The following is a 16375-nucleotide window of genomic DNA, read 5'->3' as shown; positions in this document are numbered from 1 at the left end:
CCTGTCTCTCCTGTCGGCGGAACAGCCACGCCTGCACATGTAACTCTGCTTTCCCGGGCTGGGCCGGCATCCAGCGTGCTGCTCTCGGAACTGGCCCTGGCTGGCCTTGGCTGGGCACATGGGCATGTAGGCTGCCCAGCCCAATGGAAAGGCTCTGGGAAAGCACGGAGTCTGAGGGCGGCCTGAGAGGGCTGCGGGGGGACGGGCAGGGCAGAGACTGGGGGTGTTTGCTCCTCAGGGTGAACAGAGCATGGTGGGCAGGCTGGTCAGCTAGGGCAGGTCCAGGCACACTTGATTGGCAGCTGAGAACCACACAGAGCTGCCTGTGACTCAGGAGTCTGTTTGCTTCTGGAAGGATCCAGGGCACTGAGTAGTGAGCTGGAGGTATCCTGTCTGCTGGGTGCCCTGGCAGGTTGAAAGGAAACGACCCTGTGACCCAGTTCTGACCCAGCCCTTCCTGAGATTCCTCTGTGGCGAGAGCCAGGGGGCGGCTGCACAACCCCTATGACCATGTGTCCCCTGGCCCTTGGGTGCCTCTGTGAGGACAGCAGGGCTGGGCCCCCCAGTCAGGCAAGTAACCCTACCTCGCTGGTGTAGCTGTGGCTGGATGCAGGGGCCCCCCTCCCTCGCATTGGGCTCCTCGCGCCCTGGCGTCCCCATGGGGCTCCCTCGCACATGGATGCTCATGCGATGCACGCCTGCTGTGTGCCTGTCACTGTGCTTGGTGCTGGGGGGACAACTGTGAGTGACACCCAGAGCTCTAGCTCTCCAGCTCTCCAGCCCTCATGGTGGATCAGACACCTGGTCTCCCGGCAGGTGGACTCCGGGAACGGTGTGTCCACCCCTGCTCTGCACTTCGTCTCCCAAGGACGCTGGAGATCGGGTGGTGTGATTGACCTCGAGATTATCTGTGATTTCTGTAGATGTTTCCCCCGTGACTATAACCACAAAAGGGACGTTTTGCAGCTCGGCTGTCCAGCCATCTCCCTCCCATGGGGCCCCCAACAGGCGAGTCAGATGAGTGCCAGATGGGGTGTCCTGAGGCCTCACCAGGAAGTGTGCTGTGGTCCCCAGCCAAAGGCTGCCCAGTTCTCACACCTTTTGAAGTCTCAGGTTGGAGAGTGGGGGTCACTGGCCACCTCAGTTTTCATTGATAGAGCTGGAAATAGTAACGTCCCTGAAACGCCATGACAAGAACCGGGGCCCAGCCTGGCTCACCCAGCAGACGCCCTCATGCCCCAGGGACAGAGGGCAGGAGGAACAGAGGGCTGCAATGGGGGCCCTAAGGTGTGTGGCAGGGACAGGGGTCCCCCACTCAGGTGCTGGGGCCACGTTTCCTGCCTCAGTGCAGCCTTGTGCTTGTGCCCTGGGACCCTTTGGGGTTCTGCACCAGGAGGGCGGGAACGGGTTTGTAGGGGGGCCTATCCTTTCGTCCAGCCAGAGGCAGTGGGGGGCTTGTGCACGGCCAGCAACAGGCACACGGGTTCTCCAGTTTGGAAAGTGGGAGAGGTGCTTCTGACCAGGAAACCCCTCTCCTCGGTGTCACCCTGCGGTAGCACGTGGCTGTGCGCCAGAATCCAGGGGAAGGGTGCCCAGCAGCACTGTGTGATGGGCCGAGGGCGCCTCGCTCTGGGGCTGCTTCCTGGCTGTTCGATCGCGCACTTGTGACTTAAAAACAGCCAGGGAGACCTGCGCAGCTGCGAGGACAGTAACGAGTGCTCGTGCCTGCAGGCCCGTCAGGCCGTCTGGCCGCTGGGTGGATGGGGGAGAGAATGAACAGCAGGAATGTCACAGATAGGCTCAAAACACCCCCCATCCTCTCCTGGCCCCACTTCCCCCACCGGCCACTGGCCTTTCTGCTTGCGTGTCTTCCCCCACCTGCCATGGGGAGGGACAAGTCCCTCCGCTTCCACCTGGTCCTCCAGTGAGAAAGTGCTGGGGTGGAGTGAGGCTGCGGAGCCAGGGACATTCTGGGCCCATGCTCCACAGCTGGCCAGGGGCTGGGGACAGAGGTCTGTCTGGAAGTGGCCCCTGGCCTGGAGCCTGGTGTCCTGCAGAGGGTTTGGGGCTGGCAGCTCTGTTCCAGCCCCTCGGGATGACAAAGCGTCTTCTCCAGCCCCTGGGACCAGGCTGTCCTCCGGGAGTACTGAGCAAAGAGACTAGGGTCCTTGGGGACAGCTGCGCTGAGTAAACATCTAAGGTGTGGTGGGGGTTAGGGCTGGGGGGGGACCGTCAATAGCCAATGACTAGTGAGGCCAAACAGCGTCAAGTCGCAGTCAGGGATGGCAGGGTTCTGGGGAAGGGGGTGGAGCTGTAGGCCAAGGGCCTAGAGTCTCAAGTGGGTTCAGAGGGCACCCCACACGGATGCCCGGAGCCGGGGCCCGGTGGGAGTGCTGGCTGGTGGAGCACTGGCGAGGCTGTTGGGACTGCTGTGTTTCCAAGCAGCATGAAGGGGCGGTGTCCAGCAGTGCCCAGGAAGGGAGGGGGGCTGGGTTCCATTCACACCACCTGGCAGCAGGCAGAGGTGTGTGGGCGCTCTGGTGAGTCCCCAGGCGCCTGCCCATCATGCTGCTGCCCACAGGAGGGTGGAGCAGACGGCTCGAAGGCTGTGGAGAAAGTCCATTCTTCCTGGACCTCAGCCCTCTCCTAGACCGGGGAGGCAGGAGGCACAGACACAGGAGGGCTTGGGCCACGGCGCGTCCCAGGAGAGGAGGGCTGAGGGCCCAGAAGGTTGGTGCTGTGGAGCCAGGGTCCTGGTTGGGAGGTGACTGGACTGGTGGAGAAGCGGGGCATGCCTGGGCCAGCGTCTGTCCAGCCAGGGAGAAGGTGAGTGTGGGCAGCACCAGGGTTGCGAACAGGCCTGCTGGTGGCACCATGGGCTGAGCGGGACACTCGCTTCCTGGAAGGACTATGCCTGGAGAGGGTCCCCAGATGAGGCTGCTGGGTGCCCTCAGTGACCCCCAGCTGCCCCCTACCTCAGCCTGGCCACCAACCAGACGGGTCCCCAGGGCCCGGAGGTGTGCATCCCCGACAGGCTCGCTCTTGACCTGGGGCTGGTGAGCCTGCTGGAGAACATGCTGTTGGTGGCCACCACTGCAAAGGACTGCAGCTGCCCCACGTGTTTGCACGTAGGCTGCCCGGCCACGTCCATCCTGCTGGTGAGCGTGAGTAGTGTGTTGGGGACGTCTGTCGCACTGCTGCTAGAGGTGAGCACCCTGGCCACCCAGGCTGCCATGGCACAGCAGCTGGCCAACGTCCTCAACCTGCTCACCTGTGGCTCCTGGGTGTCCAGCCTCTGCCTCCTGGCTGCCATTGCTGCGGACCTCGACCTCTGCATCTTCTCTGTGCTGTGGTACCACAGCATCGTGACGCAGCCCAAGGCATGACATGGCCATCTGGGTGGCCACTGTCAACCCAGCACCCTCTTCATCGCCTGCTGTGCTCACACAGCTGTCCTGCTGGGTCTCGTCAGCCTCTCCATGGCCATGCTGAAGCTCACAGTGGTGCTGCCATCCACAAGCTCACCCAGGCAAGCCGGCACACCCACAGCCTCTCTGGCTGCATGGCAGCAGTACCTGGCCCTCCAGGGCTTCGGGCTCAAGGGCGTGGTCACGCTCACCACCCTGCTGGGCAGCCTCCTCCTCTGCTGGGGCCCTTCTTCCTGCACCTCTTGTTCATTGTCCAGTGTCCTCAACACCCCACCTGCCACTGTGTCTTCAAGAACTTCCACCTCTGCCTGGCCCTCGTCATCCACAATGCCACTGTGGACCCCTCGTCTAAGCCTTCTGAAGCCAGTAGCTCCAGAAGACACTCTGAGAGGTGCTTCTGTGCTCCCTGGGAAGGCGGGTGCTGGGCCAAGGGAGGTGCGGCCACCACGGAGCCCCGACTCCCATGTGGCTGGCGCAGTCACTTGCCAAAGAGGACAGGCTGGAAGGTCTCTGGAGTTGTGGCTGCACAGACCCACTGGGGCCAGAGGAATCAGCATCACTGTCCAGGAGTTGGGGGAAGGCTCCCTCTCAGACACGCCCACTCTGAGAGGGCCCCGCCTATGCCCAAAGACAGGCGGGACCCACCTGGGCCCCACCCACTGGGACGAGAGGTCTGCAGCTGGCAGAGGGCTGCCCTCACTCAGCCTCAGGGGAAGGGGTCCCCAGAGGAGCTGGACCCCGACCCACAGGGCTGCCTCAGGAAGAAATGAGGAGCTGTCCCAGGTGGAGGGCCACGTCTGTAGGAGCCGCAGTGGGAGTGCAGTGTGGATCTCCTCTGGGCTTCTGGTGCAGGGAGAGCTGGGGGCTCGGCCCATTTGCACCACAAGCACCCACACAGAGTGCCGGCCAGTGCCTGCTCAACGCCGAGGCTATCTTTCTGAATCAGTGACCAGCACCCAGGGTCTCAGGGCCGGGAAGTGTCTGCTAATAAATGCTGTGCTTGGAGCAGCCTCATCACCACCAGCCTCGGCTCTTTCCAGAAGTCGCGTGAAGCTTGAGGGTGGAGGAGCTGGGGAAACTCGGGTGGGAGTGACAAGGGGGAGAAGCGAGTCCCAGATAGCGTGAAACCCCAGAGGACCCAGAGCGCCTGAGGCCGTGATCTGGGGGAGTGAGGGGACCCCCTGCTGCACTTAGTCAGATGCTGCATCTTTGCATCTGGGTTTAAACCCAGCCCCAGGCAGCGAGAGTGAGGGGCAGCTGCCTGGCCCCCAGTCACCTCCACGGCGACCAGGCTGATGCTGTCCAGGCTGCCCTCAGCTGCTGCAGAAGCAGGACCACCTCGCCCCATTGTGACCTCGGTAGAGCATGGGCAGCCCCCCACCCCCACAGGGGTCCACGGTGGGTCAGGGTCTGGGGTTTTTGTCACTCCAGTACCATCAGTCCCGGTAGGGGTTTGAAGGAAGGCCTCCCAAACTAGGGCGAAGCTGCCCCCTGGCAGGGGTATCCCTGGAAGCGGCCTCTGGGGCGGGCCCCGCTGCCTGGTGCTGGGGGCCCTCGCTGCAGCCCTGCGCCTCTTGCCGAGCAGCCATGTGGGTTCTGCGCAGACACTGAGCAGTCAGCCCTGTTTCTGGTACAGGCTCAGTGGCCGCCAGCGCGGGGGCACCGACCAGCACCAGGGCAGTTCTAGTACCGTCTGCAGCTCCCTGGCCAGCCCCCACCCCACTCATGCCGGCAGCTCCAGCCCTGGCTGCTGGCCTTGGGGCTGGGAGCTGGTTCCCGGCAGGGCCAGCCTTTGCTGGGAGACAGGATGGTGAGTCAGCCTTGAGCCAGCACCAGAGCCCTCTGGGGTTGGGGGGGCGGGGGGCGGGGGGGCTGTGCAGTCCCGGTGCCATCCTGCAGAGAGGCCTGTCCCGGCTGACAGGGTACTGCAGAGCGGCTGCTTTTGCTCAGACAGGGAGGCACAGCCAGCTCTAGGGAAGAGCCAAATGCTCACCAAAGACCCCCTGAATGGGGGGCTGGGAGGGGCCCCAGGTGGCCAGAAGCCAACCACAGAAAGCCACATCATGGACACACCGTGGGGGAGGGGCAACTGGAGAACAAAAGACCCATTTCTAGACTCGCCAAACTGGGGAGCTTCAGGAGGAGAAAAGAGGGGCCTGGACACAGCCATAGCCCGCAGGCCCCTCCTGAGCCTGCACCCTGGACTCGGGGGCCCCCTGTGAGCTGGTCCGGCTGACTGCAGACGCCCTTCCTGGAGGGTTTGTCACCGAGGTGTCTTCACGCTACCGTGTGAGCCCAGGCAGCCTGAAGCAGGGGTGTCTGCGTGTGTAGTGTGGTGGCCGTCTTCATGTGAAGGTCCCCCTCCCTTCTCTTCTGACCAGGGAACCCCCTCCCCCAGTTTTCCCTGCAGGAACCCCCACCTTGTGCACACTGTGGCCCCCTACACCCTCTAGACCCTACCCACGCCTCACTTGGACCAAGAGTCCAGATATACAGGTGACATCAGGGAGTAAGACAGAAATGACGGCATGCCACCGGCACCCCGGCCGTCCCTCACCTGACTGGGCCCTTATCACAGTGCCTGACACTCACTGAGCAGCAGCTGCAGGCCAGGCGCTGCGCCCGGCTGTGTACAACGCCGGGTCCCTCCGGCGTCTGACAGCAGCCAGCGGGGGAGGGGGCGGTGGCACCCCCACCGCAGAGGGACAAGACTCAGGGCCACATAGCTGCCCGCTGCCCACCCCCTGCACCCACAGCCACTCTGACTCAGTGTGTCTCAGCCCTGGGTTTGCTTTTGGTGCAGGTCGAGCCATTTCCTGCCCCCCTGGACCCCCACGGGGTCCGGCAAAGCTCAGAGTACCTTGGCGGCCCCTTCATGCCACCGACAGGGCGCTGGGAGGCGGCCATCTCGCCCTTTGGGGTGGGAAGATGGGGTCGGTCCCTAAGCCGAAGTTGTGGGACCGGAGAGGGAGCTGGGGCGGGGTCCGAGGGCCAAGGGGCCTTCTATTGTCCTCCCTCCTTTCGGGTGAGTGGCCCCCAGAGCGGGCGCGGCCGGGCGGGGAGGCGCGGGCGGCTGCGGCAGGGCCGTGCCGCATCGCGCGGCTGCGCCCCCATTGGCCGCGCGGTGACGCCAGGAGGGCGCGGCGGGCTGGGCCCGACCTATAAGAGCCGCGGCGGGGGCGGCGGCCCTCGTAGCCAGCCCGGCCTGTCCGCGCCTCCCGCAGCCGCCGCCACCGCACCGAGCATGAGGGAGATCGTGCACATCCAGGCCGGCCAGTGCGGCAACCAGATCGGCGCCAAGGTGAGGCCCCGCGCCCCGCGCGCCTCCCGCGTCCCCGCCCCGGCCGCCCCGAGGGAGGGAAGCAGGGCGCGCCGTGCACCCCGAGCGCGGTCGGCCCTGCGGACCGAGAACAAAGCGACGGGCCAGCCTTGCCGCCGCCAACCGCCGCTCCTCTGCGCCCGAGCGCAGAGCCGTCCGCGGCCACGCTCCCTCCTCCGCAGGCTGCTGCGGGTGCGGCCGGCTTGCTGGGCGTGGCCCCCTTGGGGTCGCCACTCAGTCTGCGCGGGATAGGCGGGTGGGTGGGCCGGTTTGGGTGGGGCTCCCTTGAAAGCCGTGCCGACTCCCTCTGCCTCCGCCGCCCCCGGGAACAGCAAGTCCTCCGGGCCGTCAGCCTCCTCGGGCCGCCAGCCCGGCCGTGATAACCCCCGGCCGCCTGGCCCCACCCCTGTCCTTTGTTGGGGGAGGGGTTCGGCCCGCACTCGAGGTGACCTTGGTCCAGGACCAGCCTCTCCCCCGGCGCAGCCCGACCCGGACGAGCCCCTCTCCGAGTCCGGGGTTTGGACGCGGGAACAAAGCCGGCCCCGGGCGTGGGCAGCTCCTGGCGGTCATTGTTAGCCCACCTCTCGGACGCAGGGACTGAGGCGGGAGGAGGAGGTGGCGAGCATCGTGTCCCTCAGTCCGGAGGCTGTCCCTTGGCCAAGGTCACACAGCGCCTCAGTCCCTGCGGGCGCCCCGGGCGCGGCCCGGGCCGGTGGGGGCGGCGCGCCGCCCGCGGGGCTGCTCAGGACCCGGCCCGGCAGGCGCGTGGCTTTGGCAGGACCACGGCCAGGGACCCGGCGCAGGGAGCGAGTCGAGAGGGTCCTGGAGCCGGGCGGGGGCGGGAGACGGGGCCTGGAGGAGAAGGGACGCAGGAGAGGCTTCCTCTGGAGGCTGTTGCCATGGAAACGGCGAGAACAAAAAGCTAATTACGAGGGGGCTGCGGCAGCCACGTGGCTGACATGTAAATTGCAACTTGGGCTCCGGGGCGGAGGCCCGGGGATGGGGTCTCGGAGGCGGTAGCCGGCGACTCCTAATCACGGAGGAGACAGCTGCGCCCACCCGGGGCAGGGGGCAGGGGGCCGGGGGCCGGGGGCTGCGGGCGGGGCGGGCGGGGCGGGGAACGGCCTCCAATCGGTCGGGGCTCCTGGGGCAACCGCTGACAGCTGCCCCGGCGGGTGGGAGGGGCCGAGGGCTCATTAACATGGTGCGATGGCCTGAACATCTGCTCCTCAGAGGGTCAGGGGTCCCGGGAGCCCCTGAGCCCCCGGGCCTGGGGGAGGGGTGGCCCGTTTACACCCCTCCTCCCACAGCCCGGGCAGCCTTGTTTCTGGCAAAGGGGCCCCTGCTTCTCCGCTTTCTGACCCGTGCGTTTGCTCATTACTTTTTTTATTCCTTTCCCTTTGATTTTCTTAAGTCATGTTAATTTTAAAGATTAATATCTGATCCTTGTAAACACTTCAAACAAGAGATGGGAGGATTTGAGGGGGAGGAACTGTTTCTTCCTTCGCAAACGCTGGCCTTTGCAGTGACCCAGTCTCGGAGAAAGGGCTCAGAGCCCCCCACGCCCCCAGTTCTCCTCCTGCAGCAGCTGAAGGACCGGGGTGGGTGTGGGGCTGCTTTCCTGCCCACGGGCCTGCGTGGATCCAGCTGCCGACCCTGGGGAGGGGAGTGGAGGAAAGCCAGGGCGGTCCAGGACTAGGGCAGGACATGCCTCTCCTGTAGGACAGCATTAATGACTCGGGACAATGACCGCCACTGCCTTGGGCACTGTGCCAAGTGCTTTGCTCTAATCACCTCACCAGGGTGTGGTGAGACGGGGTGTGGCCCAGGACTCCTCGGGATGCTCGGGGAGCCCGACCCCCTCCCTCCCCTCCTAGGGAAGCAGGGCCATTCTGAAGCCTTTGTCTGCGCCCCTCCACGAAGGGCGCAGGGTGGGGCCGCGGAGGGGAGGGGCTCCGACAAACAACGCACCCGCCCCCTGGGCACCTGCTGGATAAGTCAGTGTGGCGCGGGCTGGGGGGATGGAAGGCGCGGGATCTTGCAGGGACCACGAGGCGTCCAGTCCTCCCTCCGGGGGGCGCTGCACCCTACTTGCCTTGGGCTCCTGTGCACGCCCCACCGCCTCTGGATGCTGGGGGTCAGCACCACGGACAGCGCCCTGGGACCAGGGCAGGACCCGCCCCATCCTGGGCGGAAAAGCAGTAGCTGGCCTGGACCCTGGAGTCCGAGGCTACCTGGGAGTTTTCTCATCTGTAGTGATGACCATAATTATTTCTTACTGAATTAAAAAAAACCTGTATTTTATTATTTATTAAATGTCACATAATCTAGTTTACTAATAAGATATCTGTTTAATGTTTTAAATTATAATCATTATTAGTTTTAACTACAAAAGCAGTCATTAGTATATTCCCCCTTTAAAAATGGGAACATTATTTCAGGTAAGCTATTCCCATGTAACCATCTCTCGCTGCTGGTCCCCCTCCAGTGGGATAGTTTGCCACTGTGGCAGCACCAGACCTCTGTGCAAAACTTCGGCACCTGTCGTGGGGTCTCCCTTTGTTCCCGTCGCCGCTGAATGCGCCTTTCCCCTCAAGGGCGCATCCTGGAGGTCTCCTACCAGCAGTGACCTTTTAGTGACCTTTTACTGTGCCCCAGCTTTCCAAAGCATTCGGATATTTTAAAACTATATTTTATTTTTATTTTAGTTATCCACGCACATGGCTTTACCAATTTAAGTAGCATCTGAGACCTTTGGGCCAAAGAAGCCAACCTTTCCTGAATGCTCTTATGTGTCAGGCCTTGTGCTAAGAACTTGGGGTGGGACCATTACCCTGCCTGCTTCCCAGGCGAGAAAGCTGAAGTTCCTCCCAAGAAGTGGAGGGATGTCACACACTGGCTGGTACTGGGATCCACACCCACTCCGGTCTGTCCCCTCCTGGAGGATGGTCCTCCTTCCCACAGATGGATTGGTGGCCCGGTGACTGGATGACTCTCTCCTGGCCCCACGCTTGCCTTCTTGAGATCACCCTTCCTCTACAGAGTCTGTGGATGTCCCTGGAGCCAGAAGCCTCTTGCCCAGCCTCAGGGTGAAGGAGGGCATGGAGAGCCAAGCAGTGGCGGGAAGCTCTGATCACTCCCTGAATGTCTGAGTGACGTTCTGTGTCTGTTTTCTAATGACAAATTAACACATGCAATGTCAGAAGAGAACTTATCGGTGACAGAAATGCATAAAAGGGGAGAGGGGTCCCCCCCACGTCCTTGGGAGGTGAGCTCTGGCCACTGATTACAGTCTGTCTGATGAATGGCCCAGACACTGCTGTACATTTTATAATAATGACACTGTTCATAGTTTTGAGGTTTTTGAACAATTTTGTCTTTATTCTTTGTGTGTGTGTGTTTATAAGTTAACTTGTGCACGTGACAAAGAATTCCAAAAGAGCCAAAGGCCATGCTGGGAGAAAGGGTCCCCAGCCCGGAACCACGTGCCCTTCACAGCGGTGCCTGTTCTGTCCAAGGCAAAAAGCACAGATGACCTGCTTTGTAATTGATTTTTCAGCCGGGCAGCCTTTTCGCCAGCACGTGACCCGATGGAGGGGCCGTTTTCCCTGAGGACTTCATACCCCATTCATCTTCTGAAAGCCACCCGCACCCTGAGGAGCAAAGGGGAGGGGCCCGGGGAAGCCACAGCAGGGGACCTCCTGCCTGCACAGCCCCCTGGGAGCTCCCTGGGCGGAGGGCGGAGCTCAGTGCAGCCAGGGCGCCAGTCCTCGAGTGGGAACTCGTGCTCAGGCACGGGCACCGCGCAGATGACTCGGCGCTTTCTCGCAGTGGCCCAGGCCTGCTGCACAGAGACAGCGGTGCACCAAGGTCGCACAGCTGGGAAGCGGTGGTTCACCCTAGAGTGGAGGCTGTGGGCTGCTCCCCTGCCTGCTGCGGCCAGGGGCACACAGGCCCTGGGATTTAGGGCTGTGCCAGCCTTGCAGGGTTAGGTGGGGCAACCCAGGTGAGTCACTCCCCACTCCGGCCCCTGTGGCTCCTATAGCCGAGGCTGCCAAGGTCCCGGGCATCTCTGGACCCTGTCCCTGGGTGTCCTCTGCCCTGCCACTGAGTGGCTCAAATATCTTGGACTCTCCCCTTCTCTGTGCCTCAGTTTCCTCATCTGAAAAGGGAGTAATAAGAGCCACCCGAGAGGGTGTTTTCTTATTAACTGGGCAGCAAGTGCAGAGCTGGGCTGGGCCAGCTGAGCTTTGAACCGCTCCGGGGCCTCTGGTAACCATGGGCATGCAGACAGTAGCCCTGACGTTTATCACACATTCGTGGCAGGTGACAGAGCTTGGGGCCCTTTCCAAAGTCTCTCCGAAGGGCTAGCACAGGCTTTGGGTCCAAGCCCGAAATTTTACACCAAGGGCTTTGTGACCATGTGGGGAAAGGGCCTTGTGGGGGTCGTGGTCCCCTACTGACCCCTCTGTCCCCCCGCAGTTCTGGGAGGTCATCAGCGATGAGCACGGCATCGACCCCAGCGGCAACTATGTGGGGGACTCGGACCTGCAGCTGGAGCGCATCAGCGTCTACTACAATGAGGCCTCCTGTGAGCACCCCGACCCTTCCTGGGGGCTGGGAGGGCAGCTGATCTGGGCCTGGGGACCTGCCCTCCCACTGGGGTGCAGCAGTTGTAACCTGAGACTCTCGCCACAGTGAGGTTCAAACATGCTCTTAACCGCAAGGCAGGGAACAGACAGGGCTGGGCAGGGTCCTGAAGGTCCCCACAGACTCTGTGGGTGGGCGCCAAGCAGGGGCCACCTATTCAGCACCTGGTGTAGAACGATGCCCACGTTCGACTGGAGAAGTACTCACCTGCCCACGCGGCCCCTGGAATTGGTTCTGGCTGTCCAGGGTGTCCGTCCCCATGTCACTCACGGGGTCAGGGTGCACGGCTGGGGGGCCGGGGCAGGACTTTGAGGGCAGGAGGAGCCACTGAGCCTCTAGGACACACTTGACCCACCCCTCTCCCCTCAGCTCACAAATATGTGCCTCGGGCCATCCTGGTGGACTTGGAGCCTGGAACCATGGACAGCGTCCGGTCTGGGGCCTTCGGACACCTCTTCAGGCCTGACAACTTCATCTTCGGTGAGTGTCCCCTGTCCCACAGGGGTGGCTGACGCCATCACAGGCAAAGCCGGATCCACAGGAACAAAAGGGCCATGACCCCACAGGGCAGGGCTGACCCCCATTCTGCAGATGCCAGTGGGGACCCAGAGGGAGGACCTGTGCAGGGGACAGAAACCACTGTGTACTTCAAGCAGAACAGTGTGTAAAACAGGGAATTAAGCTTGTAGGCTCGTTAGAGAGCTGCTGGCTGGTGGGCATCCAGAGGACAGAGCTCATGAGCACAGCATCGCTGTGACCCAGAGCTCAGGTGGCCCTTGTGCCCCAGACCGTGGTGGCAGGCCCCTCCTCCATTTCCGCCTTTTGGAGCTCAGCACCCCAACCTCCGGGCACCAGTCTACATCCAGACCCTGAGCTGCGAGGGATGCTGGGGTTGTAGTGGAGGCTTCCACCGTGGCTGGCCAAGGTCGGGTAGGTGGAGGGGAGGGCCCACCAACTCACCCAGGACCCCCAAGCGAGGTGGAGTGGGAGCTGTGTCTCTGGCTTCTCAGTTTCTGACCTGAGCCCCTGGCTTGGCACTGGGCTACAGGGACCCCATCACACAGCTTGGCTGACGGGGAAAGCCAGGGAGAGAGGAGGTGTGCCCCCCCCTTTCAGGGCGGAAGCAGATGCACTGTTTCCACAGTTGCCCTCTGGGTTGGGGCGTTGAGGCGCAGGAGGCCTGACCCTGTCCGTGCCCCCTCCTGACCCCTACACAGGCCAGAGCGGGGCCGGCAACAACTGGGCCAAGGGGCACTACACGGAGGGCGCCGAGCTGGTGGACTCCGTCCTGGACGTGGTGCGGAAGGAGTGTGAGAACTGCGACTGCCTGCAGGGCTTCCAGCTGACCCACTCGCTGGGCGGGGGCACGGGCTCGGGGATGGGCACGCTGCTCATCAGCAAGGTGCGCGAGGAGTACCCTGACCGCATCATGAACACCTTCAGCGTGGTGCCCTCGCCCAAGGTGTCGGACACGGTGGTGGAGCCCTACAACGCCACGCTGTCCATCCACCAGCTGGTGGAGAACACCGACGAGACCTACTGCATCGACAACGAGGCGCTGTACGACATCTGCTTCCGCACCCTCAAGCTGGCCACGCCCACCTACGGGGACCTCAACCACCTGGTGTCCGCCACCATGAGCGGGGTCACCACCTCCCTCCGCTTCCCTGGCCAGCTGAATGCCGACCTGCGCAAGCTGGCCGTGAACATGGTGCCCTTCCCTCGCCTGCACTTCTTCATGCCCGGCTTCGCCCCGCTCACCGCCCGGGGCAGCCAGCAGTACCGGGCCCTGACGGTGCCCGAGCTCACCCAGCAGATGTTCGACGCCAAGAACATGATGGCCGCCTGTGACCCCCGCCACGGCCGCTACCTGACGGTGGCCACCGTCTTCCGAGGCCGCATGTCCATGAAGGAGGTGGATGAGCAGATGCTGGCCATCCAGAGCAAGAACAGCAGCTACTTCGTGGAGTGGATCCCCAACAACGTGAAGGTGGCCGTCTGCGACATCCCGCCCCGGGGGCTCAAGATGTCCTCCACCTTCATCGGCAACAGCACGGCCATCCAGGAGCTGTTCAAGCGCATCTCCGAGCAGTTCACGGCCATGTTCCGGCGCAAGGCCTTCCTGCACTGGTACACGGGCGAGGGCATGGACGAGATGGAGTTCACCGAGGCCGAGAGCAACATGAACGACCTGGTGTCCGAGTACCAGCAGTACCAGGACGCCACAGCCGAGGAGGAGGGCGAGATGTACGAAGACGATGAGGAGGAGTCCGAGGCCCAGGGCCCCAAGTGAGGCTGTGGGGGGGGCAGGGCCAGGCCCCAGCCGGAGGTCTGCCCCAGAGCCTTGCAGCCCCTGACGCGGCCCCAGCCTGGCCCCACCAGCTCCCGTCACGCCACCCCAGGGCTCCCGAGTGTCCGTCTGTCCTTCAGTATCTGCGGCACTCTACTCTGTCTTCCCACCATAGGTCCTTCCCGTTTGTGTGTGGCTCATTTGTCTCTGCTTTGTCAGCACTAGGCCTGAAGTTTTATTTTATTTATTTATTTTTTACTGGTTTGTGTTCATATTTGGGGGGATACTTAATAAATTTATTGCTGTCAGATACCCCTTCCTGATGCTGGAAATTCCTTTTTGTCTTCTGGAAACTTGGGCCCGGGGGGGGGGGCGGGGGGAGGAGGGGCAGAGGGGCAGATGGAGCCTGGGTTGGGGGCAGGGCAAGAGGCCGCTGTTTCCCCAGCTAGCAGCTGGGACAGGCCTGTGCTCAGAGCCTGCAGGAGTGTCCCCGATGGGCTCCTGGAAGAGGGGGAGGGGAAAACATCAGCCTTGTCTGGATGAGGTGTCACCTGACAACCCCAGGCAGGTGTAGGAACAATCCCTCATCCTACTGGTGGCTCACATTCCAGAGCTTCCCTCTGGCGAACCTGTGTGCTGGATGTACAGGCAGGAAGCCCAAGACGCAGGCAAGAGGGAGAGAAGGAGGGAGGGAGGGAGGACCTGGAGCCCTCCCTGTGAAAGTGTGTGTTGAGGGTTGGGGCTTGGCCCTGGGAAGGCTCAGGGAGTTGAGGCCACAGCACCCAGGCACTGGCTGGCAGGAGCGATGTTGGCTCCTCCGCCCCCTGGTGGTCATTTCTTGTGGCTGCAGGGAGCCTGGTGTCCCCTGCCTGGGCACCTGAAAGGAGCTAATTTGGCTGCCCACCTCCGTCTACAGGGCAAGAAGGGGAAGCCCAGCGAGGCCGCGGTGAGTGTGCACAGAGCTGGCCTGGGCCTGGACCCTCTTCACGCAGTTGCGGGGTGTGACCAAACCTAGCTCCCCCCACAGAAAAGCGGCTTTTCTGTGGGGATATGTGTGTGGAGGAAGGGAGCCCAAGGGGACTGCAGCCCCAAAGGGCCAAGTCCCAGGCTGGGCCCTGAGCCACGGGGACCTCCTGCAGGGGCAGACGGTTCTGGCCGCCTACTCTGCCAGGCGGCAGTGAACACCTGGCAGCTGCTCCGCACCTCACACCTGAGCAGCCAAGTAGCGGTGTGTGATGGAGGTCACCCCGCAGCTAGGGACTTGTGCCCTGGGCTGGGTCCCCACCTCCATAAGGTGAAGAGGGCTGGGCAGCAGCAGGGCTCCCCCCACATCCAGGGGGGTTTGCAAGGCTGACGGCTTCAACAAAGGAGGGGTGTCAACAGCTCAGGTTCCCAAAGGCTTCTGTGACCTAAAAAGAGTTGAGACACCTGCCTAGTGCTGGCGAAGGCCCTCCCAGCCCCTGACACCCACAGGTGCTCACACTGGGCCACCGTCCCTCTGGGCCTCTTCTCAGTTAACCTTCACATTATTATCACCACCATCATCATCATCCGTGCTTCGCAGCAAAGAAACAGAGGCTCAGGAGGGAGAGCCCTTGCCAGCTGGCAAGTAGCAGAGCCAGATGTTGGGCCCACAGCTGTGTACCTCCGCACTTTGCTCTAAGGGGCCCCACACCCCACTTTCCCCCCGAGCACCCACAAGAACTCTGTGCTGGCTCTCGTCGTTCGGAACGGCCCGACCTCCTCTGGTCGCCCTTCCTCGTGGAGCTGGCTTTGAGGCCCATGGCTCCGTTCTCTCGACCCGCGACCCACACTCAGCACCAGCAGGGTGCGCAGTGAAGCTGGGTAAACCACAAACCACACTCCCCGGGGGCACGTTGGTCCTAACATGCTCCTGAGTGGCTGAGTCCGATAATCCTGGACTGGGCCCCCAGCAGCACCTCAGAGGGACCCATCCCCCTGGGGTCGCGAACTCTTTGCCCCATCCCAGCCCTGACGGGGAGATGCTCACAGGTAAAGCAACAGATGCAGGTGGGTGAAACAGCCCAAGAGCACCCAGCCTCGTGGCCAGGCGACTTCCCCTCCCTACTGAGCTTTGCCCAACTGCACAGAGCAAGTCCCTGCTTTTGTGTTTTAGGTGTTGAGGTTCCATATAAATTCATTTGAAATGAAAGACTCTTACTCTCACAGACCTTTGAAAACTACTGGCTTGGATCGTGACCAATGAGAGTGCCCTTGCACCAGGTCCTGGTAAAGTTCAGCCTTGGAGACCACCCACCACAGCTGCCACTGCAGAGGGTGGGGCAGGGTGGGGTGGGGTCCTCTCAAACAGAAGTGCAAGTCGGAAGAACTCTGGAGTCAGGCAAAATTGGAATGAAGTGCACCCACGGTGGGCTGGGTGCAAAAGGGTCCACCTCAGACCTGAACTTTGAAGCTGCCCAGGATCCCGTTTCCTGGGGATCTACAGAGTTAAAGTAGATGTGAGGGGTGGCGTGGAAACCACTACCCGAGGCTCGCTCACACCTTCTCCGGGTCAAGTGACCACGTGACTCAGAGACTCCAGGCAGGACGCACGCACCGCGAACACAGGATTCCTGAGCATTGTGCCGGCTTGGGGCTGAGTGTCTGTGGCCCCCGCCCCCTTTCACAAGCTCCAATCCTAACCCTTAAGATGATGCTGTTAGGAGG

The 16375-nt window shown here is 62.5% G+C and overlaps 2 protein-coding genes across 2 annotated transcripts; both read left to right on the top strand.

Annotated features, from left to right (window-relative positions):
• The first annotated feature begins 131 nt into the window (after nucleotides 1-131).
• On the top strand, nucleotides 132-4527 carry MC1R (melanocortin 1 receptor). Its single transcript, XM_045188449.3, is given in 3 exon segments — nucleotides 132-2953; nucleotides 2956-3648; nucleotides 3651-4527. Coding segments are annotated over 3 exon segments (1284 nt in total). The 5' UTR covers nucleotides 132-2910; the 3' UTR covers nucleotides 4199-4527.
• Nucleotides 4528-6625: 2098 nt separating this feature from the next.
• On the top strand, nucleotides 6626-13989 carry TUBB3 (tubulin beta 3 class III). Its single transcript, XM_024551520.4, has 4 exons — nucleotides 6626-6729; nucleotides 11230-11338; nucleotides 11767-11877; nucleotides 12615-13989. Exons 1-4 carry the CDS (start codon nucleotides 6673-6675, stop codon nucleotides 13688-13690), a joined length of 1353 nt encoding a protein of 450 aa, XP_024407288.3. The 5' UTR covers nucleotides 6626-6672; the 3' UTR covers nucleotides 13691-13989.
• Nucleotides 13990-16375: the final 2386 nt, after the last annotated feature.

This window comes from Desmodus rotundus, chromosome 12 (genome assembly GCF_022682495.2).
Source record: "Desmodus rotundus isolate HL8 chromosome 12, HLdesRot8A.1, whole genome shotgun sequence".
In the NCBI taxonomy this organism is placed as follows: Eukaryota; Metazoa; Chordata; class Mammalia; order Chiroptera; family Phyllostomidae; genus Desmodus; species Desmodus rotundus.
The sequence above is the reverse complement of the archived record's forward strand: the minus strand, read 5'-3'. Positions and strand labels throughout refer to the sequence as shown.